The following is a 26,745-nucleotide window of genomic DNA, read 5'->3' on the forward strand; positions in this document are numbered from 1 at the left end:
TTAGTTACATATGTAATAAATATCTTCTAGTCACTGGCTTGTCTTTCAACTTTGTTTACAGCATCTTTTGTTGAATAGAAAATTTTAATCTTAATTCTCCGGTAGTCCTGCGGGTTAGGGTTCAACACTTGCATCGCTGTGGCTAGGGTTCACTTTGCCATCAGGGAATTCGTGCTTCCTAGCAGATACTTCCCCTTTCTCTAGAATGTCAGCTCCACGAGGGCAGGGGCTTGGTTTTGTTCACTGCTCTGTCCTCAGCACCTGGAAGAGTGCCTGGCACAGAACAGGCACTCTCCATGAACACTGGCTGAATGATTGAATAAGTGAATGCAATTCTGCTTGTGGTCAGTTTATCAACCTTGTCCACTGGGCTTGGGCTTTAAGAATTTTTATCTTGTTTTTAGAATTTTTTAACTACCTGGTGGCCATAAAAATATTTTCTCCTAATCTCTTTTAAGAGTATTATGGTTTTGCATTTTACACTTAGGTCTGTAATCTATGTGAAATTGACTTCTGAATATGGTCTGAAGTAGGGAGCTAATTTTATTTTATCCTATGTGGATAAACTGTCGACTGAAAAAAACATGCACAACGTGAGAGTTTTGAGTTAAGTTTTATTTGGGGCAAAATGAGGACTACGGCCTGGGAGATAGCATATCAGATAGCTCTGAGAAACTGCTCTGGAGAGGTAGGGGGGAAGGTCGGTATATATGTGATTTTGGTGAAGGGGACGTACATGCAATCCAGCACACATTTTTGCAGAAGGCTGTCGTTAGTCTTGTGAAGTTTACTGCTGGTCACGAGGAGCAGGTGTCTCCATTAATGATTTTAATGCCTTTTCAGGTATGAGGAGATGCAAGAATTGGGCTCGTAAAATCTTCCCTTGAAAATATCTAACTATCTGGGACTTCCCTGGCGGTCCAGTGGTTAAGACTCTGCGCTTCCACTGCAGGGGGCATGGGTTTGATCCCTGGTTGGGGAAGATCCCACATGCAGCATGGCCAAAAAAAAAAAAAAAATCTAACTATCTGAAGGCCTGTTCCGCCATTTTTCCCCAGAGCACAGAGCACTTCATTCCTGATCTTCACTCTGAATCCCACTCAGGGTGTGTTGAAGGTCAGCGGCTGTAGTGGCTTAATCCTTGTAAAGGCAGATGGCAAGTTCCAAATTTTTAGTTGGCATTATGATGGCCTTATAATCAGTCCTAGTAGTTGATAGGGCAAATTCATCTCTTATTAATCCTTCAGGTCTCAGGTTCAACATCTCTGTTTTATGGACAAGTTTTTCATGATTCCCCAGGTTAGGCTGGGTATCCTGTTTATATGTTCCTATAGCACTTAGCTCTTCGTTTATTTAATGTCTGCTGCTCTGTCAGTTTGTAAGTTCTTCCAGGGCTGGAGCAACATTGTCATAGCCCCTCCACAAGCACGACTGGCAATATAACAGGCACTCAATAAATATTTGGTAAATGAAAGAATGGGGAGGGAAAGGATAGTCTGTTTAGGTGAAAGACCTTTGGGGCAACAGTGACACTGTCAGATGGCAGGTCAGATCTGGGGAGGAGATCTATGCAGGATGATATTGCAGAGGAGAAGCATAAAGAAAGACATCAAGAGAGCATAAAGCTGTATCTTCAGGGCATGGCATGAGGTCTGGCAGAGGGTAGATGCTCAGTAAACATTTGAAAAATGAATATAGGAATGAAGTATCACTCCCCACTTACTAATTATAATTATATTCTTTAAAAATAGGTAAGGGAGGGATTTTCCTGGTGGTCCAGTGGCTAAGAATCCATCTTGCAATGCAGGGGACGCTGGTTTGATCCATGGTCGGGGAATGAAGATCCCACATGCCATGGGGCAGCTGAGCCCATGAGCCACAACTAGCAAGCCCACGCACCACAACTAGAGAAAGGCCTGAGTACCGCAACAAAGAGCTCGCATGCTAGAACGAAAGATCCTGCGTGCCGCAACTAAGGCCTGATGCAGCCTAAATAATGCAGCCTAAATAAATAAATAAATAAATAAATAAATAATAGGTAAGGGAATTCCCTGGCGGTCCAGTGGTTAGGACTCTGTGCTCTCACTGCCAAGGGCACGGGTTCAATCCCTGTTTGGGGAACTAAAATCCCACAAGCCACGCAGTGCGGCCAAAAAAACAAAACAAAACAAACAAAAAAAGACTTTGTGACAGGTATTTTACATGCATTATCTCATTAAATCCTAAAAACACTCTATGAGGCAGGTGCTATTATATTTCCATTTTAAAGATGAAGAAATTGAGGCTCAGAGGAGTTGCTCAAGGTCACAAGCCTATGAGTGAAGGAAGTGAGATTTGAACCCAGGGCTGTCTGGCTCCAGCACCTGAGTCCTACACCATTAGGCCATTCAACCTTTGTGATACAGGGACCAGCTGAAAAATGACTCTCTGAAATGGAGGTGACTTGTTAGGTCTAAAACTAGGTTCCTTAGAGGAGTTTATGTGCTTTTGAAGCACTATATGTAGTCAGCATATAACCATGATAAAAGAGCTTTTCCTGTTAAACATATATTACTCACTAGGAAATCTGGCTTTAAGTGAGGGAGAAGTGAGTTAGTGTTTCAGATGACAAGAGTGAGAAGGAAAAGCAATTCCTTTTAATGCAATCCATTCTAAAATGCCAGAAAGAGGTTGGCATGCAGTGCTCTAAAGTGGTTCTCAAAGTGTGGTCCCAGACCATGAGCATCACCTAAGAACCTATAAGGTATATGGATTCTTGAGCCCCACCTCAGACCCACTGAACTCTGAGCATGGGGCTGGGCCATCGCGGTTTAGTAAGTCCTGCAGGTGATTCTGATTCACACTCAAGTTGGAGAACCACTGCTTTAAATCTTCACCCTTGGAGGGAAGCTTCCCACCCCTGTGTCATTTGGGCCTTGAATGGGTTACAGGTGTGATGGTCCCCCCGGCCCAGGAGGGAGGAGACACAGGCAGTCCTGTCTTTACCCTACTTTTTGTTATATATTATTTTCTGAACTTTGTGAAGGGAAAAAAGGCCAGAAACCACTGCCTTAGGGAACCCAGGAACTTCTCACTTATTTAATTTTTTAATTGAAGTATAGTTCATTTACAGTGTTGTGCTAATTTCTGCTGTACAGCAAAGTGACTGTTATACACATACATACATTCTTTTTTAATATTTTTTTCCACTATGGTTTATCCCAGGAGGTTGGATATAGTTCCCTGCACTATACAGTAGGACCTCGTTACTTATCTATTCTAAATGTAATAGTTTGGGACTTCCCTGGTGGGTCAGTGTTTAAGAATCTGCCTGCCAATGCAGGGGACATGGGTTCGATCCCTGGTCCGGGAAGATCCCACATGCCACAGAGCAACCAAGCTCGTGTGCCACAACTACTGAGCCCACATGCCGCAACTACTGAAGGCTGTGCACTCTAGGGCCCACGTGCCACAACTACTGAGCCCGTGTGCTGCATACTACTGAAGCCTGTGCGCCTAGAGCCCGTGTTCCGCAACAAGAGAAGCCACCGGAATGAGAAGCCCACGCACCGCAATGAAGAGTAGCCCCGGGGCTTCCCTGGTGGTAGAATGGTTGAGAGTCCGCCTGCCGATGCAGGGGACGTGGGTTCGTGCCCCGGTCTGGGAAGATCCCACATGCCGCGGAGCGGCTGGGCCCGTGAGCCATGGCCGCTGAGCCTGCGCGTCCGGAGCCTGTGCTCCGCAACGGGAGAGGCCACAACAGTGAGAGGCCCGCGTACCGCAAAAAAAAAAAAAAAAGAGTAGCCCTGGCTCGCCGCAACTAGAGAAAGCCCAATGCAGAAAGCCCAAAGCCAATGAAGACCCAATGCAGCCAAAAAAATAAATAAATAAATAAAACCAACCAAACAAATAAATAAATGTGATAGTTTGCATCTACTAACCCCAATCTCCCAGTCCATCCCTCTCCCTCCCCCGCTCCCTCTTGGCAACCACAAATCTGCTCTCTATGTCTGACTTCTCACTTATTTAAAAAAATCTGGTAATAACAATAATACTAGCATTATTTTAACAGCAGAAATTATTATTTATTGGATTATATAATGTGCTAAGCAATTTACATATAATTTTTTGTTGAAATCTTACAACCGCCCTGAGTTAGTTATTATTATTAGCCCCATTTTACAGATAGGGGAACAGGGCTTGTAGAAGTTAAGAGAGATCCTCAAGGTCATCCAGTTAATAGAGCACAGGTGGTGTGTACACCCAGGTCTTTCTAACCCTATGATGCCTGTGCTCTTAAAGGTCAAGGTTAATACCACTGCTTCTAACATTGCTCTGTGCCAGGCATTATTTTAAGCACATTATATGCTTCTTCGATTATTCCCACTTTACAAATGAGGAAACTGAGGCTCAAAGAAATTAAATAACTTTCCCAAGGGCACAAGCTGGTAAATTGTGGAACCAGGGTTTGAACTCAAGAATTCTGGCTCTAGTTGAATGTTCTTCACCGTCAGGAAAGCCTCCCAGTCCTTGGAGACGGAGAAGCTATGGTGACCACTTAGGGATAAAATTACTTAACGACTCCCACTGCTGCAGGAGTGTGTGCGGTGGAGGGGATCTCTGGCTGGGCGCTGTCATGGAGTCTATTTGCTCTTTGCTCTCCTGTTTCCGGCTCACACCTGCCGCTCCGGGGCCTGGCCACGGTGCTGGCCGCACATAAGTCAGGCGCATGTGGAGCTGCTCTGCCGCTGAACAGGCTCTGGCGTACAGCTGCCTGTGGATTACATTCTTTTACGTGCACAGCATCAGAGACTGGAGCCTCCTCCTGCGGCCTGTCCCCAGACCTCAGGGCCATGAATACAGTGAGACCAGCAGTGAGACAGGAGAGGGCAGTGCCTCTTCCAGCTAGAGTAACTGCCTTGGAGGCCTAACCACCCCCATTTGCAGTTCTGGTCAGAAGCGTGGGTTTGTGTGTGAGGAAGTTGGGATCCTGACCTTCAGGACAAGATGAGAATAGCTTAAACAATCAGAGGGCACTTTCTGGGATGTATGCAATTTTTCCACACACATACCAGCTGGAGTGGAGTGAGGAAAGCAGGGCACTGGGGAGGCAGGGTTGACACAAAAGCCTGAGTCCCGAGTTCATCTCTAATTTTGTAGCCAGTATCCTGAGGCTCACCTGGGGCCCTTCTGTTGTTGATACTGGCATCCCCATCATCCTCTCACATTCCCTGCTATTGACATGGACTGGTTACCTTGCTTCCTCTTCCTCAAATGGAAAGGTCTGAAGTTTCTATTGAACAGTAGGCCTCTTGAGGAGGAGGTAAGCTTCTGACACAGCTAGGGGAATGCCACTCCAGAAGCCCCTTGGTATCAATAATTGTACGAATCTGTGGATCTTAGAGGGTTCTATTCCTTCTAGTCTAATCTTGCCATGCTTACACACATCAGATTGTTTGGAAGGGTCTGGGAGATGGGTGGGGCAAATGCAAAAACGGGGCTGGTGGAGTTGAAAATCATACAGAAGGCTCACCCTCACACTCGCCCGCTACCTTTCAGGAGTGGGACAGGAGGACGGAGGCTGCTGTGCAGTGACAGAAACCAAGGTGATGTGACACAAAGTGGTGGCAGGCCGTGATCGGTACCCAAGGGATCCACTTCTAAATCAAATGGCAAGCTCCTTGAGGGGCAGGAACTATATCTTATTCATCACTGTACCCCTAATATGCAGAATAGATCCTGGCACAAAATTGGCAATCAAGAAATATTTGATGAAAGGAAGTACTGAGACCTGCTACAATGTGGATGGACCTTGAAAACATAAGGCTAAGTGAAAGAAACCAGTCACAAAGGACCACCATATATCATATGATCCCATTTATTTATTATTTTTTTTGTATGTTTGTTTGTTTTGCGGTACGGGGGCCTCTCACTGTTGTGGCCTCTCCTGTTACGGAGCACAGGCTCCGGACGCGCAGGCTCAGCGGCCATGGCTCACGGGCCCAGCCGCTCCGCGACACGTGGGATCTTCCCGGACCGGGGCACGAACCCGCGTCCCCTACATCGGCAGGAGGACCCTCAACCACTGCACCACCAGGGAAGCCCGATCCCATTTATTTTAAATGTCTAGAATAGGCAAATATATAGAGACAGAGTGTGGTTGTCTAGAGCTAGGGAGGATGGGGGGATTGGGGAGTAATGGCTAAGAGGTGCTGGATTTCTTGGTGGGGTAGTTAAAATGCTCTAAAACTGACTGTGGTGATGGACGTGAATATACAGTTGACACTTGAACAACCTGGGTTTCAACTACACAGGTCCACTTATATGTGGATTTTTTTTCAATAGCAAATACGCAATCTGCGGTTGGTTGAACCCACAGGTGCTAAACCCACGGATGCAGAGCCATGTATATGGAGGTACTGTGTATATGGAGAGCTGACTGTAAGTTATACTTGGATTTTCCACTGCACAGAGGGTCGGTGCCCCTAAGCCCCTCCCTGTTCACTAGTCAACTCTACTCTGTAAATATACTTGACTGATTTAGGGAAGCTGGGCATTTAAAAAATTATTATTTAGATTTTACTTTTTTAGAGCAGTTTTAGGTTCACAGTGAAATTGAGGGGAAGGTGCAGGGATTTCCCATATACCTCCTGCCTCCACACGTGCTCAGCCTCCCCCAGATCAACATCCCCCACCAATGGTACCTTTGTTACAATCGTTGAACCTACATTGAGACATCATCACCCAAAGTCCACAGTTTAGATTTACGATTCACTCTTGGTGTTGTACATTCTATGGATCTGGACAAATGTCTAATGACACGTATCTGTCATGTATGATATAATACAGAGTATTTTCCTAAAAATCCTCTGCTCTGGCATTTTTCAGAAAACAAGATTTTTGCTATACTTCCACTTGCTGCCTTAGCTCAGGTTTTCAGTTAAATAAGTAAAAGTTAACTGAGGCATAGCCCAACGACCTCATCTGGTTAAAAAATGTGAATGACAGTGAAACCAAACACAGAAATTAGAGGGTTCTAACTATTTCTACCAAGTCTTCCTGGTTCTGGACTAATCTTGAAAACCTTCTTTCAGCATAAGTAATACAATTTATCCCTCCCTCAATTGGGCTTTATCACCTTCATGTTTTCCAGTCTCGAACTTCAACCCCCTTTATTACAAGTCGCTGTCAAACTTGCCCCATATTTTCTCAGAATTTCCTCTAGGGATATTTCTTTGTGTACATGCCTGTGTGTGTGTGTGTGTGTGTGTGTGTGTGTGTGTGTGTGTGTGTGTGTGTTTGCCTCTTCATCTCACCGCCTCCCAACTCTATCTGCAGACCATAAAACTCCCCGCAGAAACCACCAAAGATCATTTGGCTTCCATTTGGAAATGCAGAAAGTATTATGTTTTTGGGCAAATCCCAAATAGACCCCTCTCCAAATGCCAGTTTTTTCCCTGTCAGTTTCATTCTCCCCTAATGGTATGTTTGTTTGTATACAGTTCAGGTTTCTCTCAGAAGCCTGGGCCAAAGAGGGGGCTGAGTTGACTTCAAAAGCCCAGGAGACATACCTGGCTGCTTTCTGAGTGAGCTCCAGCGGGAAATCCGGGCACAGTAATTGCAGCAAGCAGTGATATTCCCTCATGGTCAGCAAATCTGGAATGGAAATGGATAGGAACACATTAGGTCTCTGCATGTGAAGTCACTGCTGTCTTTTTGATCATTTCATGGTTTTCAGACCTACTCTCAGTAGATCTGCTCTTTTAAAGGTGAGTCAGTGTTAAGGCTGCATTAGCCACTAACCCTCCAAGGGTGAGATTTTAAGATCAATATTTCTACAAAGTTTTTCCTGGATGGGAGGCACCCAGCTACAACATTTTGGCCAAAGGAGCTTCACTGGTTTGAAAGATGGTCGGGTAAGAAGGGGGAATTAGAGGGGTACCTTCATTAGCCTTCTTATGTATGAAAATCCACAAGAATGAGTCATTTCAGAGCTGGCTAAGTTTGCTGAAATTCTCTGGCATGGTAACATTCACCACAACATGCCCAGAGACCATCCACAGAACATCTGCAAGCAGTATTAAGACAAATGCAGTCTTGCAATGTATGGAGGAGAAGAATACAGCACAGCAACCCACAGACCTTCTTACTCTGTCATCCAGTACTGTGCAGGCTGGCTCCTTTTGGATGGCTGCACACAAATCTGGTCATCCTATTCTAGGAAGCCAAGACCAAGGTCCAAGATATACAATCTAGGCAACCAAGTGACTCCTGATATACAGAAGCAGTGTTTTGGGAGAGATGAGCCAGGATGAGGCTCTGTGACCCAGTAGAAAACCCAGAGAGGTAAATCTCAGGGGGGTTTATAGAATGCCAAGGGAGAGGAAATACACTGGTGTTTAAAAGTTGTTTTGTTACTGCATGTCCCAAAGCCAAGAGATTTTAGATCAGTCAGGCAGCTGCCATCCACAAGTATTCCATATACCGAAGCATTTCAAATATGGAACGACGTGCTGATGGTAAAGCGAGATCAACTGGGATCCCAGATCCTAACTGGGAGCATGAGTGAGAGGAGGGAATCCAGAGGGCATGGCCACATTTGGGGAATGAAGATGATGATCACAGGCACTGGGTTTCTTTGGACCTAAGTTAGCTCAAGCCACAGGCATCCAGATCTCCTGCCCTGATAGTTTGGTTGATGCGTTTCCAAGATAAAAACCCCAAATCCCCAGGGACAGGCCTGGGTTCCTACTACTTTTTCATCAAGGCTCAATTCAAGGTGGGGGCATAGAGTTAGACTAACCACACTGCCAAAGTCAGGGACACCAAAGCGACAGACTCAGCGTCAATGTAGGTCAAAGGATCAAGATGGCTTTTGCGGCCTTCGTCTTGGCCACAATGGGGTGTGCACTTTCCTCTCCTCACTCGCCTGACCTAGGGCACAGCCTAGTAGGAGGTTTTGTTCTTCAAGGGAAGGAGTAATAGCCACTTGTGGGCTCGCAGACTTGGGGTGAGGGACAGGAAAGACGAAAGAGAGAAAAGCCACTGAATCTAATATGTTCCCACTTTATTCTCACTTCAAAACCCCCTGTATAGAGAGAAGTGAGTTCTGGCAGGAACTAAATAAAGTAAAGTTCTATCTTTGAATCATTAATGCTTTTTTTCCTTTCTTTCTTAAAATTAATTAATTAATTAATCTATTTATTTTGGCTGCACCCAGTCTTAGCTGCAGCACGCGGGATCTTCATTGTGGCATGTGGGATCTTTAGTTGCAGCATGTGGGATCTTTAGTTGCGTCATGAGGGCTTCTTAGTTGTGGCATGCATGCGGGATCTTAGTTCCCTGACCACGGATTGAACCCAGGCCCCCTGCATTGGGAGCTTGGAGTCTTACCTACTGGACCACAAGGTAGTCCCCATTAATGCTTTTCTAGGCTAAGATTTGGTGGATGGATCTGATACCATTCTTAGGGGGGGGTCAAAGTGTTTCACAGTTATTCATATTTATCCCCCAAATTATCTACAAGATATCCTCGGGAAGACAAACAGGGTAAAGGAAAATGAGAAGCCAAGAGAGTTGTATGACCCCCTTATTCAATCAAGAAAGACAGTGCTGGAAATAGATCTCAGCCTCCTGGTTTCCAGACCCTCAGCTCTCTTTTAGGTTCTTGATGATATTCTAACTCATGTGCTTCAAATACTTGCTTCCTAAGCGTAGAAGAATGATTTACAAAAATAATTTTGTACTTCTCCAATGCAACAACAGTTCTTGGAAATACTAAATACATCAGAAAAACAGAATACATCCTGTTCACCACTTCTGGAACTTGACTATCCCCAATGTAAAGTGAGGAAGATAGTCAGATAAAGAGATGAACGGGAAGTGCAGGCAGATAAACAACTTTGGCCAGTTTAATTGTGGAAGACAGCAGTTCTATTAAAGTAGAAGTAGGATAATATCAAGGCCAGATAATTTCAAGGGAGAGGCATCTGCCACTTGGAGACACTCCTGGGTTGTACAGTGGGTATTTGGGAGAATGGTGAGCACTAAGTGTTGTTCCAAAATCAAAACACTGATGAACAAATGGGAGCTGTCCTCCTCCTGTCCCCCTGGCTTGGGTGCAAATCTTGGCCCTGCAATTTCCCAGGTATGCAACCTTGGGCAAACTGCTCAATCTCTCTAAATCTCAGTTTTTCATCCGTAAAATGGGAATGATGACACCCACCTTTCAGGGTTGAAGTCAAGATCAAAAAAGATGATGTCAATAAAGTACTCAGCAGAATGTCTAGAACATAGTAACACCAAACAATAGGAGCTATTTGGTTTTGTTTTTAACTCCTGGGGGCAAAGGCAGGAGAGGAGGAAGGTGCTTCTTGCTGAGTGTAAATGCTTAAACCCCTTTAAAGTTTTTCTGCCTTGAAAATTCAGTCAGATTGCTTGAGCCGAACCTGGTTTTGAAGACTCTTCTGCAGTCTGCATTCATTTAATGCCTCCTCCGTTCCCAACAAGCCAGCGGTCTCCCCAGCTCCAGAGGCTCACACTCAGGCATTGGTTAACCCTAAATGCTCCTGCCTATTTTGGGTCCTTTGGTTCTAAGAGCTCTCCAAGATCTCAAAGATCTGCCTTCCAGGCAGCCCTTGGTGCTTCAGGAATAACAGTAGTGAGACTGACTAGTCACTGAGCTCTGTGCTCAGGCTTTGAATTAGCTCACTTAACCTTAACAACCTCACAAAGTAGACTCTAGACTCTGGCATTCCCAGCCACATTTCACAGATGAGGGCGTGGAGGCATAGAGAGATGAAATCATCTGGTAAGTGAGGAGAGAAGGGTCCAGAGCCTGGGGGACAGGAAGGGGACTTGGCTTCCCAGAGCAAGATCCTAGGCTGGGGTCTAAGGGCTGGATGGGATTAATTAACGATAATAATACTAACAGTTAACGTTTACTGAGCACTTACTATGGGCCAGACACTGATCTTCCAAGGGTTTTACCTGTGCCATCTCATCTTATCTAATCTTCACTATGGTTATTCCCATTTCACAGACAAAAACTCAGATCATGCTTAACTGCTGGAACTGGAATTCAAACTCTGGCAGTCTGGCTCCAAAGTTTACCCAACTAACATTTTCCGCACCTTGATGTTATCAACGGTAATGTGTGAAGGCTTAATAGCTTGTTCTCCTCCCCAAACAAACTGCAGGAACTAAATAGCTCCAGGTGAACTGGATCAAGGAGACAATTCAAGTGAACTGGGATTTTTTCATGTAAGAAATTAAGTCTGAAAGGTTCTAATTACTGTCAACAGGAAAGACTGCAGCTCCAGCACCACAGCCTTTGCTGAGCCGGAGGCCATGGGAAGGTGGGGGATGAGTACACCTGTGCTGGTGGCTACATGGCCATTTCTCATCCCCGCCCACCTGCCGGTGCTCTCCATCCTGGCAGGTGCAGGGAAGGTAAGCGGTGTGTACCAACAGATGCCTTCTCTAAAGGAATCCCCCCACAATTAGGAAAGCTTCAGCCAGCAGGTCCTGAAAGTTCAAAGGCAAAGACATAAGACGACTTTGGTATAAGATCAAAATCAGAACACTCCCCACAAATTGGTGCTACTCTTTTTGTGGGTGGTCAGAGCTGTTAAATTTTCTTATTCTAAACCTTGTAATAGTCCCATTGACTGTGTGGCTCTGGACCAGAGGTTTCTACACCCTCAATCCTACCATCTCAGGAGGCAGCACAGTACAGCATTGTGGCCCATAGCATGGACTTTAGAGTTAGACTGCCTGGGTCCAAATCCAAGCTTTGCCACTGATTTCAAATTACTGACCTTTAAGTGCTCTATGCCTCAGTTTCCCCATCTATAAAGTGGGTATAATGGTGGTACCAACATCATTCAGTTGTTGTGAGCTAATGTTAAGAACTAAGAATAGGGCTTCCCTGGTGGTGCAGTGGTTGAGAGTCCACCTGCCGATGCAGGGGACACGGGTTCGTGTCCCGGTTTGGGAAGATCCCACATGCCGCGGAGCGGCTGGGCCCGTGAGCCATGGCCGCTGAGCCTGCGCATCCGGAGCCTGTGTTCCGCAATGGGAGAGGCCACAACAGTGAGAGGCCCGTGTACCTCAAAAAAAAAAAAAAAAAAGAACTAAGAATAATAGCCCATCATAAGTGCTCTGTTAGTATTTGCTGTTATTATTTTAGAAATAAACTAGGGTTTCTTTAAGGTTAATTACTTTTTCAAGGAGACAGAACTAGTAAGAGGAGGGAGGACTGAGATTCAGACATATGCCTGTCTAGCTCCAAAGGTCCTGCAAGTTCTACTCTAGCAGGTGTGATCTGGCTGGTTAGTGGGAGACTTGACTTCTGATGATAGGATTGTTTATGCCAGGCAATTGACAAACTTTACATCTAAGTTAAAGACTTATTGGGTTGACCAAAAAGTTCGTTTGGGTTTTTCTGTAACATTTTATGGAAAAACCCAAACGAACATTTTGGCCAACCCAGTATCTAAGTTAAACATACAGATACCCTCCAGTTGGGCAGGGCAGTTGTGTTAGTGCAGAGCGCAGACTATGTAATCAGATGACCTGGCTTCAAAACCTGGCCTCCACTACCTACCACCAGTATGACTTGGATAAGTTAGACAATTTTTCTGAACCTTGGTTTCCTCTTAGAAATGTGACTAATCACAGTACCTACCTAGTGTGATTGTTGTAAAAATCAAATGAGGTAATTTGTATATAAGGAACTTTTCTGAAAAATTAGCAAAATGCTCAATAAATGGGAGAATTATTTAATAATTATTAACTGGTTAAAACTTGAAGTCCTGAAATTAAGGCATCTTTGGCCTGAACGAAAGCCCTCAGCACAAGGCCTGGCATACAGTAGTAAATATCTGTTGAAGGAATGATTGAATAAAAACATGCACCGCACAGTGACCCAGATGAAAATTCGGAGGGACGAGTTTCTGGTCACTGTGTGAACACAGAGATGGGGGATCTCCAGGCACAGGAGGCATGACTGTAAGTTCAGGGCAGTGTGAGGAGGTGCCGGGAGCTGTAAAGTGCTGAAAATGGAAAACGTCCTGGTTGGTAGGTACCACAGCTCTCAGTGAACTCAATACATTATGGAAGGCGTAACTACATTCCGTGGCCTTGCTGACTCCCAGCACTTTCTTATCAAGTGCTCAGTCCAATCAACTCAAGTATTTATTTTCATTGGAATAGATCACCAATTTTACCGTGAAAATCAGAAGCCGCCTAGGGTTTACTTCTTAGTGATTCACTTTACTACTGTTACAACTCTAGCTGGAGTTTTGAATACTGGAGTTTTCAAGATAACCAATCCCTGACTCAAAGTATTCTTTTCCTGGCTAGCCCTACTCTAATCCTAGAGAGTGATGGATTATTATTGGATGGATGGATTATTATTGGATGGATTATGATTGGATGGATTATAGTGAGGTTATTTGGCTAAGAAAAGTAATCTTGTCACAAATTACTGAGGCCCAATATATTCAAGGGCTAACTCGTTCTCACTTCCTCCTTTCTTGGAAAAGAAGGATTGAAGACCTTCTCTTATCTTTTCTACATCTGGTCTGCCTTCTTGCTGTGGAAATTCTGGTCTGAAGCTCTGTGGGGGTAGCCTAGTCATCTCTACATCCTCCTCTCAGACCACCACACGTGTCCACACGTTTGCTCAGAAGAACTGCAGCAGTGTGTGGTTGAAGATTCAGATGCTTCCTGCTCTTCCTAGGAAATGGTGCCTTTTCCAGGGTCAGAGTGGTGTCACTAAAAGAGACCAGTGGAGGAGTGCCAGATGGAAGGAATGAGGGCCATACCTTTGTTCCTTACTCAGAGAAGCCTTCCCCAAAGCCTGAATCAAGGGTTTTTACCTCCAAAACTCTGGAGGATGAACTGGGGTTTACTCTGAGTTCATTTGCATGACTGCCTTCATGCTGAGGGCTGAGTGAGCTAGTGCTGAGACTGGAGCTGGAGATAATGAAATGCTACCAAGCCACGGAGAATCCCAGAGGACTGGACAACCTCTAGTTGGTTGGCTGCATGATCTCAACAGGAACTACCACAGAGGCCAGAGAACACCACAGTCCATGAGTGGACTCTCCAATTTTCAGCTGCAATTGTTTTTATATTCTTTTATGCAGGGGTTGTGAAGGCTCATTCCAAATGACACTCACCCCCAGCCAGGCCGCCCTGCCAAGAGATGCTCGGAAGGACATGGATAATTCAGGGCATGACCATACCACCCCTTCCTTTCCCCAGGGCACTGAGGCTTTGGTACCAGTCCACAGCTGAGTAAATATCTCAGTGCTACTCTGCAAGGAGGGGAAGGGAGAGAGGGAGAGTTGGGGGAGGGGAGAGAAAGGAGGCAGACATCTGACGGCTTCACTCCCCACGTGGCACTTGGTACCAAAAGTCACAGGAAGATTGCTCACATCCTAGGGCCATGTTCCTGTCAAGCAAAACCCCCAAAGAAGAGCAGACTGTGTTCTTCAATTTTATGTTCTTTGACAGCACTGTTGTTTTATATTGTAAATGGAGGAAAATGATAATTAGTTTACTGAAAGGGAAATGATTTTATAAAAGGAATGAGAAGCAATGGCTTCCAATGACACCTGTGGGGTCATTATTAACACTATCCTTTGCCAACTCATTACTCCCCAGAGTATGTGTAGTGTGTTCAAACAGGGGCAGAAAGCCAGACTCTTTAGTTTTTATATTTGATTATGACTAAGCCCAACATCAAGTGACTATTACTTTTTGGCCAGTATATATGTTCTAGGCAAAGCACTAAATCAGATATAATAACAATTTCATGGCAATTTTTAGAATGAATAAAAGAAACTCCCCAGGAACTGTTTATATTATACAAAGGTTTAAAGAAATGTGAGCATTTCTATCAGGGTCTGAAAATTCTTCCCCAGGGATGGTGTGTGGCACATAATGGCAATCTGATCGGGTTTTGGGGCTAACCATGGCCATCTCTAGCCACCACTGTGGGACTGAACCAGTGGGCTGGGCTGATATGTAAGAACCCTCTATACTGTGTATACACCTTGGGGTGTTACCCTCTCTTCTGTACATCCTGATAGGCTCCTGAGAGTTGGAGGACCAAGGCAAGGCTTGGTTCTGGGGGGAGGCACTGTCTTAGACAGCTTTGATAACATGAAACACAACAGGCTGCACATGCCCAGGGTGGGAAGCCACGTATGGAAGGAGCCCCAGCCAGGAGGAAAGAAAGTCTCTCTTCAGTAGCAACAGGGCTAGCTACTCTGGCACAGGCACACAGTCTCCTGACAGTTTACAGAGGAATGGAGGCAGCTTTGGACACTAAAATGTAGAGCAGGATCTTGGCACCATAAGCTCCCAAAGGGCCCAGCAGCCCATCGAGGAAGTTATTTCAAGCCTAGCATTGCACTACCATTTGCACTCTGATCCAGAGACCAACTAGTCCAGCCCTATCAGGTGTTGCTCCTTCACATTTTTGTTTGGAAATGGGAGGATAGGGTGTGCGCTTTGAAGCAGAGATTTCAGAGCTAAGGTGCTGTAACAGAGCTAAGGATAATTTTTATCCAGGAAGAAGCAGGTGCTGCTGTAACCTCCTGTGACCTGCTCCTGTTCTTAACTGAACAGAAACGGCCAAACAGGCACAAGAGCTGGACAATGAACTTCATTCCCGCCTCACAGGAAGTAAAGGTGAGAGGAAAATCCTGCCCTCTCAGTGGTGGTGTATCTGGAATACCTCACTCAATTTTTGAAACAGAGGTAGCATTTTAAAAAGAACTTGGTCTGAGTTCTGCAAAGAACTACTTACATGATACTGGCCACAGGTTTTCTGGACCTCCATTTTCTCACCTATAAAATAAGGATGTCGTGGTATGTGAGGGCTGAACAAAATTTTTGAACAGGTATACTTTTTGGAAGGTTTTTTTTTTTTTTGCTGTACCGCACGGCATGCAGGATCTTAGTTCTCCGACCATGGATAGAACCCGGGCCTCCTGCAGTGGAAGCATGGATTCTTAACCACTGGACCGCCAGGGAAGTCCCTAAACAGATATACTTTTTAAAAATGGAAATTTTATAAGGAACCTTAATGTATAACATAGATAAAAACAAACCTCTTCTTACCCAACTTTGTCCTCAATAGCCTTCACTGAGGCTAGAGGTGCGGGGATGAGGAAGCTACGGGAGAAGGCCTGAGGCACTGCTTTAAACTCTGGGCTCTATAGAGGACTGTTTAAAAACCACTGGCCCGGGACTTCCCTGGTGGCGCAGTGGTTAAGAATCCGCCTGCCAACGAAGGGTTCGATCCCTGGTCTGGGAAGGTCCCACATGCCGCAGAGCAACTAAGCCTGTGCACCATAGCTACTGAGCCTGCGCTCTAGAGCCTGTGAGCCACAACTACTGAGCCCACGTGCCACAACTACTGAAGTCCGCATGCCTAGAGCCCATGCTCTGCAACAAGAGAAGCCACTGCAATGAGAAGCCCGCGCACCACAACGAAGAGTAGTCCCTGCTCGCTGCAACTAGAGGAAGCCCATGCACAGCAACGAAGACCCAACGCAGCCAAAAATAAATAAATAAAAAATAAATAAATTTATAAAACAAAAAACAATCCGCCTGCCAATGAAGGGGACACGGGTTTGATCCCTGGTCTGGGAAGATCCCACATGCCGCGGAGCAACTAAGCCCGTGCGCCACAACTACTGAGCCTGTGCTCTAGAGCCCGCGAACCACAACTACTGAGTCCGAGCGCGCTGCAACTACTGAAGTACGCGTGCCTGGAGCCCGCGCACCACAACGAAGAGCAGCCCCCACTTGCCGCAACTAAAGTCCACGCGCAGTAACGAAGACCCAACGTGGCCAAAAAAAAAGAAAAGAAAACCCCACTGGCCCTGACCCCTAAGTGGGTCTTATATAGTGCCTCACTAAGAGTGCAGGCTCCTGAATCAGCCGACGAGGATCTAAATCCTGGTTCTTAATCTAGCCAAGTGGCACTGAGCAAGCTAATTAGAAATGAAAGTGAATAATAATCATCATCACATGAATATGAATAAAGATGATACTAATACTACGAGGATCTAAATCATGGTTCTTAAACTAGCCATGTGGCATTGAGCAAGCCAATTAGAAATGAAAGTGAATAATAATCATCATCACATGAATATGAATGAAGATGACACTAATACTAATCATGAAGAGTTTTTGAGAGGGTTAAAAGAGACGATTAAAAAAAAGAGAGAGATAGTAAACTTAAAGTGCTAGAACAGGGCACAGGGCAAGGATTCAATAAAGAGTAGCCACTCCCGTTATTACTCTCCTGTGTTTGAGGCACACAGGTGCGATGGCACCTGCATAACAAAAGGCACAGTTCATGGAAGTTCTCCAGCTCCAGCCAGTGGGTGGCTAGAATAATCTTATTCCTTATCTCATAATTATTTTATCTTGCTTCCTTTGTTCTTATTGAGAAGTGAATAACAGACTTCCTGCCTGAAGGCAGGTGTACACCACTTTCCTTGATAGTCAGTGCACTGCCAATCCTCTCTCTTCTCACTATTAAAAGTAATGATGAGTCATATTTATAAAGAGACTGTACAATTATGCAAACTGTTTTCATATGCATTATCACTTTTGATCTCCATAAGAAGTTTGTGGGGCAGAGAGAGGAAAATGGGAATAAAAATATTCCCATTTTTATAGACAAGGAAAATGAGTCTCAGTAAGGGATAAAATCACCAAGTAAATGTTAGAGCCAGGATCAGATCAAGCCTTCCCATTCCAGGGCAAGGCCTCTTTCTATTACACAGGCCAGTTCCCTGTGATGTCTTTTTCTTTCTTGCCATATGGTCCCTGGGACCCTAGGAACTCAGCCTGCTTTTATTTCTTCTATGGATGAAAAACACCTAGCATAGCAAATTCCATAGTGAGAATGCAGAAAATGTTAGCTGCAAATGCTATTATTATCATTACTGTTACTATTGAAATCTGCCACCAGCTATTCCACCTCTTTCTATCATCTTTCTCCTAGGCTGACTCCAGGGTCAGATGCAGTCTATCTGGCTCCCAGCTTCCTTGTTGCCCTCCAAACAAACTGACAGAGGCTTTCTATTTTTGGTGACTTGCTGCTAATCTCTATAAGAAAATAGAGAAGGGATAACAAAAACAATAAACATTTAAAGTCATTATTAGCCTGTATCTGCAATGTTAACAGGATCAAACACATATTAGCAAGAGAAGAGTATATTTAATGTACATAAAAAATACTTCCAGCTACCTTTTTCCTTTCCAATTTAAAATGAGGCTGAGAGTTGGCATGGAGTTTCATAAGCTATCAGCAAAACTGTCTGATGAGGACTTGTCTGAGAAAACAAGCCACAGAAAACAAAAACCAATAAAAGTTATTATTTCTCTGGGCTTTCCACTGTCCAAAGTAGCCATAGAATAAATAAGAAGTGGAACAGATTATGCATTTGTTTTGCTTCAAATGCATTTTCCTTCTCTTCTAAATAAACATAATAAGAAGCAGTGGCTAACAGAGTTACTCACTGAGGGTGAGCTGAACCAAGACAGACTAAAAATAAAAAACAATCTAAGTTCCCTGGTCCTCAGTGATTGTGCGAGTATGGGAAGGCTGTTGCCAGCATGTAGGCGTATTTATAAAGACCACAGCCTGTTCTCTTGTCAGAATCCACTAACTTCCACCAATGATGATGGATTTATGGCTACCCATCAACTAAAAAAATAGACTTCAGAAACAAAAAACAGCAGGAACCAGATAGAGGGTTGGATGTAGATAACACATACATTTCTTCAGATGAATCCACCTTTGTCTTTCCTGCTGTCTTCTGTCATTTGTGGGCATATATAACGTAACATATCTATAATTATATGTATATGTGTGGGTAAGAGAAAGACGCAGCTAGAGACAGAGAGTGTCTGACTTTTTTGGGACTGGATGGGAAAGGAAATTGATGTTAGCAGTTTCTGTTCCTTAAAGCCATCGGCTTTGTTTTTCAAAGTATGGTTTTCCTGGTAAAAGATTCCTTGCCTGTAATGTGAGTGAATCACTCATCTTACTTTAATAAAAATGTGAACCAAATGCTAGTGGCTCTCCACCCTGGGAAATGACACAATGGTCAGGCTTTCTCAACTCGGATGCTTGTCTTTCAGTGGGACTGGCAGGCATACAAAAGGAAAGGAAAAAGATAAAAAATACCCCAGCGACATCAAAGGATAAGCCTACCCGATTTCTTTTAGGCATAAGTATTCTCGAAGACAAAGTCTGGTCTTACTCACCGGAGTTTGGATAAGGTACTTGGTTTGCCCATTGATGGGTGGCCTTCAACTGGGCACCAGCTCTTTACGCCTCGGTTTCTTCCTCTGTCATGCCTCACATACAAATGATCGGGGTCGATTAGACTAAGTTAAATATATTTTAAAGTATGTAAGATTTATACCTTTTGAATTTTGTCATGTTCATGTATAACCCATTTAAAAAATTAAGAAGACAAAAGTATGAGCAGTGGGAAGACATCAACGGGTCTTAAAAAAGTAAGACCGTTCAGAACTATAAAAAATTGCAAATTTTTTGTCTCAATAATCCTCAGGGTTCTATTTGGGTCTAACATTCTAGGATTCTCTAATTGTAATTCTCTGTGGTTAAGGCAGTAACCTAAAGAACTGGTAGGACATAATTTGCATCTAGGTAGCACATAACTTGCTAGAAGAGTGGGATGCTATGAAACCCATGTTATTGTCTGCTAGTGCAGTATACATAATAACTAAGGACATGAGATTTGGAATTCAGACAGGTCTGGGTTCACAATGCCTCTGTTGGGACTTCCCTGGTGGCGCAGTGGTTAAGAGTCCGCCTTCCAATGCAGGGGACATGGATTCGAGCACTGATCCAGGAAGATCCCACATGCTGTGGAACAACTAAGCCCGTGAACCACAACTACTGAGCCTGTGCTCTACAGCCCACGAGCCACAACTGCTGAGCCTGCATGCCACAACTACTGAAGCCTGCGCGCTCTAGGGCCTGCATGCTGCAACTACTGAAGTCTGAGCACCTAGAGCCCGTGCTCCACAACAAGAGAAGCCACCACAATGAGAAGTCCGCATACCGCAACAAAGAGTAGGCCCCGCTCGCCGCAACTAGAGAAAGCCCGCACGAAGCAACGCAACTAGAGAAAAGACTCAATGCAGCCAAAAATAAATAAAATTTTTTAAAAAAAAGCAAGCAAGGAGGCCAGCCAGCCACCCAGCCAGCAAGCAAGAAGATGCAGCCAGTCAACTCTGCATCTTCCTTCAGAAACCTATTTCCATGTCCCTCATTCTCAGTGGCTCTATCTGCCCTCTCTAAATCACCTTCTTTGTCCATAATGAAAAGAGTTTGAAAAGCTGATAATCATCTTTTAAAATCCTTTACAGGCTTCTGGATCTTATTATAATGCCCCTTGGCCCTTCCTTATATCAGTACATGCTCACAGTTTGGGCCCAATGGGGGCACAATAAGATTATACATCCCTTCCAATGAGGGCAGGGGTGGGGGGAAAAACACCTATCAAAGTCAGGGCTAAAACTGATTAGTTACAATGCTAATCAGGCTTCATTTTTCTTTAGTCATAGTTATTGATGGTTTTCCTTCCTTTCTACAACCTAAGGTGATTCTCTGTTTCCTCCTGGGAACAGTGTGCCTGAGCAGAAGGGAAGGCTCACAGACTTGGAGCCCTGCCTTGGCTCTGCTGGACTGCCTCACTGGCGCATGCTATTTACTCTTTAGGCCTCAGTTTCTTTATCTGTAAAATGGAGATAACAATCAGTTACCTACTTGACAGCAAAAGGCCAGATCTATGATCCTGTGATTCCCAAGGCTCTTTCAAGTTATGGAGCTACAAAATGGACTAACTTCCAATGCTGAGAACAATGAAAATGGATTTTCCAGGTGTCTGTACCCTACACAATAATACCTAACGTATTTAAAACTTAACTAATAGGCAATCTCAAATATCTAAATGCCAATAAGCCTCTAAGTAGGCAAGACAGATGTCACAAAGTTCGCACATTAAAGCTTATGTGGTTAACTTACAAGCTTCTGAGAAATGCCCTGATTATGCTCACAGTTTTAATAAGCTTGGCCATCTAGTTTCTAAACCCAATACAGACTAGACAAAGTCACCTGGGAGAGGAAAAGGAACTATAAAAGGCGGGTGCAAGGACAGCAGTGAGAAATTAGGCATTAACAGCATGATAGAAACATGATAGAGAAGCCGGAAAAAATATTTAAAATACAATCGATGCTTTTAGGGTACACTTCAATAAGCTCTGACGGCAGCAGTGTTGTCCAGCATAACATAATTTATAAGTATATACTTAGATGCCAAGATAAGTTCTATTTAAGAATGCAGGGGGCTTCCCTGGGGGCACAGTGGTTGAGAGTCCGCCTGCCGATGCAGGGGACGCGGGTTCGTGCCCCGGTCCGGGAAGATCCCACGTGCCACGGAGCGGTTGGGCCCGTGAACCTTGGCTGCTGAGCCTGCGCGTCCAGAGCCTGTGCTACGCAACGGGAGAGGCCACAACAGTGAGAGGCCCGTGTACCGCAAAAAAAAAAAAAAAAAAAAAAAAAAAAGAATGCAGGGAACAGTATTTTATACCTATATCTATATATAGATATATATAAATATATTTTGAAAAGATTTCCATGTACATTACAAACAACAAAAATTTTTGGTACTCTTAAGTATAAAACAGTAGGCTGTAAAACTGTAACTCTTCTTCTGAGTTTTTCTATATTTACTGTTTCTGAGCCATTTATTTATCCTGGTGTTGGTTATTTGTTTTTAAGCTACCTTCCTGAGTCCTAGACACCCATGACCTCATTTAATCCCTCATAACAGTCCTATTAGGTAAATATTGTTTTCATTTTACTTGCAGATGCAGGGAGGTTAAGTCATTTGCCATTCAGGCTTTGAACCGTGGGTCTGCCTGAATCTAAAGCATGTGCTTTTAAATATTCCATGATTTATTAATGATATATGTGTCTGTTTGCCCCATTATCACCAAAAGATTGAATCTTGAGAGTGAGGACTTTTATGTGCCACAGGGACTGGTACACAGTGGGCACTTAGAAAATGTCCCATGGGCTTTATCTCTGTGCCTCCTTACATAGATCCCAAGCCCTTAAAGGCAGCATAGTATATCCCAATGTACCTCCAGGGATAGCTCATGGATCATCTACATCCCAGACCTACAGAATCTGAATCAGAATCCTCAGGGTTAGGACGTGTGAATGTGCATCTAAACAAATAGCTCAGGTGACTTTTATGTATATCAAAGTTTGATGGGACTTCCCTGGCGGGCCAGTGGTTAGGACTCCATGCTCCCAATGCAGGGCGTGCGGGTTCCATCCCTGTTCTGGGAACTAAGATTCCACATGCTGCTTGGCATGGCCAAAAACTTAAAAGAAAAATGTTTTGAGAACTATTGACCTAGTGCTTGAAAGCACATTCTTTGGAGTTAAGTCAATCCTGGCTTCAGATCCCAGCTCCACTACTTAATAGCTGAGTGATGTGGGGCAAATTAGCTACTTAAATTCTTTGAGCTTCAATTCCATCATCTTTAAAATGGAAATAACAGAAACACCTACCTCACATGGTTCTTGAAGGGATGAAGTTCGCCAGGAATTATAGAACATCTACTGTGTGCCAGATACTCTGCTCTTTTAGGTGCTTGGGATATATTAGGGAACAAATAGACAAGTTCTTTGCCCTCCTGAAGCTTACCTTATATTGGAGAAGACAGATAAGCAAAATAAGTAACTATAGAGTAAGTTATTGATAAGTTTAACGTAAAAAATAGAATAGAGCAAGTCGAATAGGGAGTGTGAGGTAGTAGTGGTGGCATCATTTTATAGAAAGGAGTCTAGTTCAGTTTCATGAAGAAGGTAATGCCTAAGCAAAGACTTGAAGAAAGTTAAAAAGTAACCTAGGCAGACATCTGAGGGAAAAGCATTCCAGGCAGAGGGAATAGCCAATGCAAAGGCTATATGGAGGAAACATACCCATTGGGTAAGAAGTACAGCATAGAAGCCAGTGTAGCTACAGCCAAGAAAACAAGAGGGAAAGGACTAAGGAACAGGGTTGGAGAAATAACTGGGACCAGTTCATGTGTGGCCTTTTAGGCCTACATGTAAGGATTAAATAAGATAGTCATGTTAGGTGCTTAGAACAGTACATGGTACATAGTAAACACTTAATGGATGGTATCTACATCTGTATTTACATTAACATCTTCTGGTCCCTAAGCAGAGCTAGTCTGGAAGGTCAGGCTACAGGGACTATAGCAGGTTTTATGTACTTTGGTGGGGTTACAGAATCCTTCAATGTTTCCAAAAGTACAGAAATCAAACAGATCAAAGGCCTGGGTGATCCCCAGCAGCAAGTAGAGATGGTTAATTCTCTGCAGGTGCTCAGAACACTGAACTAACAGAGACACACAAAGTCAACATAGCATCAATAAAAGACAGGGAAAGAGTGGGGTGTGGATGGGGTGGGCTTGGCTAAAGGCTGAAACCAACAGAAGAGTCGTTAGTAATGTAAGAGGAAAAGCAGTGGAGCGTGGAAGCATCACAGCAGATGAAAAACATTCTAATATCAATGAGACCACAAACTCAGGAGAATAATGACTACAAACTGCTGGGGAGTAAGCCAGGGAGCCCAGCAACATGAATGCACTTGTATGGGGGGAAAAGCAAATTAAGAGATTCAGGCAAAACTATCCCGTTTCCTGGTGGAGGAGGCTCTTTAATCTTTAATATCTCTCTCCTGACACTAGGCACTGATCTTGCCCCAACAAGACAAAGGATAGCGTCTGAGAAGCTATTACTTCTCGATTCGCCAAAGGACTTCTGAGGAGACGAGTGCCATGTGGCTGCCAGGTTAAAAGGATGTGTTCTCTCAGCCCTCCCGTTTCACAGCTGGCGATGTCGGTGCTAAGACACACCCACCCACCCTCCAGGGCTCTCCCAGTGGGAACAGCTGCCTGCAGGGCCCCGGAGCTCTGGAGAGGGGTGTGGTCTTTTTGGGAACTGGAGGCAGGCAAGAGTGTAATCAAGGCCGGATAGATACCCAGGCTGGGCTTTAAACTGCTTTACATTTCTGTGCCAGTTTCTTCTGGCACCTGCCCTCGGGAAAGCTAAGCCAGGTACTATCGAGTGGAAATCTGGAAGTGGGCATCCGTTGTGGCCTCAGTTACGCCAGCTTGCCAAGGAAGGGTGAAGTGCTTGGTCTCCATGACCCTGACCTAACCTGCTCCATAGGTAACTTAGGTGTTACTTTCAGTTTAGTCTGAGTCAGAAGAAGTGAAGAGCAACTCGCTTTATGTGATGTTCAACTCAACACATTCAGTTTGGAATTGAAATCATTATGAAAACCAGTATGAGAAACCTTGTATTTTTATTCCAGTCCTCAAAGTATTTGTCTGTCTGCTTTCACCATCTCCTGATAGTAACCATATATTTGCTTTGGGGGTTCTTAATTGCTACATTCCTACCTATTTATTCAGTTAATAAATATTCAGTGCCAACTGTGTTCCAGGGCCTATGCTAGGCTCTGCAGAAACAGCAATGCATACGACAGAAATCCCTATTTTCATGGAACTTACATTCCAGTACGTGTGTGTGGGTGAAGAGATAAATAAAATACTTGTAGAGAGTGATAAGGGCGATGACATAAGTAAAACGGGGTGGTGTGATGTGGAGTGACTGAAAGTGAGATACTAGATGGGGTGGTCAAGGATAAGCTCTTTGAGAAGGTGTCATTTGAGCTGGGGTCTAACCGGATGAGAAGAAGCCAAGCATGCGATCTGCGGAAAGAAGAGACAGCACGTGCACAGGCCGGGAGATGGGAACCAGCAGCAAGAGTGTTTTGCTTCCCATTTCCCTGCTCTGCACACACATACTACTTCTCTGTCTCTGGCACATTACAATCTGTTAAAGAAATTGCTCTATGAGGCCTGGGAAAGGAATGATATTGAACGAAATGTAATTCCAAGGTTCACTGATTACTGGAGACACATATTGGCATTGGCAGAGGACTGGGAGCTTAACTAGGTACTCTGAGCCCAGAGGAAAGATAAGGCGAGGACTCTAGAAACGGCTCTTTCCCCCTTTGCTGCCGCATTTCCCTACTATGGTTAATTGGCAAAGCAGTCCACGGGAATGAGTGCAGGATGTCCAGATTGCAGCACTGTTTCACACATCATCATTTCAAGTCACCGACTGACAGGATTTAGCACTCTGTGTCTGGCAGCAACCAGCAGTGAAGCGGAGAGAATTCCACTGGATTATCCAAAGCATCCGACCCGCAATTGAGGAGTGAGGAGAGCATTAAAAAAGCACACAACCACTCCTGAATGGTATAGTGAGCCATTTCGACATCGAACAGACACACACAAATATCCAGCCGCCTCTGAGGCCAAAGGTCAATTTCTTGTGCTTGTCCCTGATCTTCAGAATCCGTTCTTGATCTAAGCTCAGTCCCTCATTTCCAAGCAGAGTCAGGCCAGATGGGCTGCTCTAGGGCAATACTCCCTTGTCTGACTCCAGAGGAGCGTTAGAGCTTAAGTGGATGATAGCAGGGTCAGTGGGAGAGGAAGAGGGTACAGTCAGAAGGCAGGACACGTCCTCGAAAGATAAAGTTTTGATAGATTGGTTTTTCAGCGGAAGAAGCTGATCTTTATCTTCGGCAAGCCCACCACAGATCCCAGGTTTGGGATGAGGGGATAGAATAAAGCAGCAAATTTCCATCTAACAAGAAGTAGACAGTACTGAACTGCCCCTGCTTTGTGGATTTCTGAACTTTCTAATTCTCTTAGTCAAGTCCAAGACTTCCCACATGCCTCATCCTTCTCCCCTCTAAGCCCTTCTCACACAGCTGTTAGGTAAGATTTACTAGATAGAATGTGTTTGCAAAATCTGTTTGTTCATTGGAACATGTTTATCTAGAAGGAAAAAAAAAAAAACCTGTCCCTTCTCACTATTTACTTTTCGGTGACTGTCTTCTGGGATTTGGAACTGGATAAACAGATGGCCTTCACAGAAGGAAACAGGCGGAACGCCCGGGTGTGTATATATATCTTGATCTCAGTGTATATATCACAAATAGTCCTCATCCACACAGCTGTGCTGGTTTTGGAGGGAAGTGAGGGGACAGCATCCTCTGGATGAGAGGACTCCCACTGCCCCACGGTGTAGTGCTCCAAGGGCTCCCTCCAAGGAGCACCTCCCCGGTGGAATCTTGGGCTACAGGATGCCAGATGGTTTCTAGAGTTCCAAGCCCAGATATATGACCCCAATTTCATTTTCTGGCCTCTGGCTGTGGTAATTAGGGTTGTGCCAGATTCAGAACTGTTGCTTATGATTTGTACTGGGTTTGTTTGATATATATGGGTGCCCGCAATGTGCTGAGTGTTTGCATCGTCTATAGTGATTAGTGAGCTTCGAGCACCTCTGCAATACACTGGATGCCTCTGTGTTAAGGGCATGCCTGTGAGGGTTGTGGTTGTGTGTGTGTGTGTGTGCACGCACAAAAGTCGTGGAAGGCCTGAAATACAATTATTTTCCAGGCCATGGGAAAAGTATAACTGCTAGAGGGAACAGGGTACAGCGGTCCCTCATGTGATAGCAGGCTGCTGCTGACAAGGGGTTGGGAGGGGAGTGGAGAAGCAGTTTCCTCCTAATTTTTTGACCTTCTCCGACAT

The 26,745-nt window shown here is 44.5% G+C and overlaps 1 protein-coding gene across 3 annotated transcripts in view; it reads right to left on the reverse strand.

Annotated features, from left to right (window-relative positions):
* The window catches only part of CSTPP1 (centriolar satellite-associated tubulin polyglutamylase complex regulator 1), a 186,159-nt gene that overhangs the window by 15,372 nt on the left and 144,042 nt on the right, over window positions 1–26,745 (reverse strand). For 2 of the 3 annotated variants that reach the window (XM_030864524.2, XM_060304411.1), the window contains one exon: window positions 7,551–7,635. In XM_030864524.2, coding sequence (XP_030720384.1) covers window positions 7,551–7,635 — 85 coding nt within the window. Of the gene's footprint in view, window positions 1–7,550; window positions 7,636–11,908; window positions 12,090–15,802; window positions 15,844–26,745 lie in introns of all 3 variants that reach the window. The other variant, XM_060304410.1, reaches the window with a different exon arrangement.

Source organism: Globicephala melas, chromosome 8, assembly GCF_963455315.2.
Source record: "Globicephala melas chromosome 8, mGloMel1.2, whole genome shotgun sequence".
Classification (NCBI taxonomy): Eukaryota; Metazoa; Chordata; class Mammalia; order Artiodactyla; family Delphinidae; genus Globicephala; species Globicephala melas.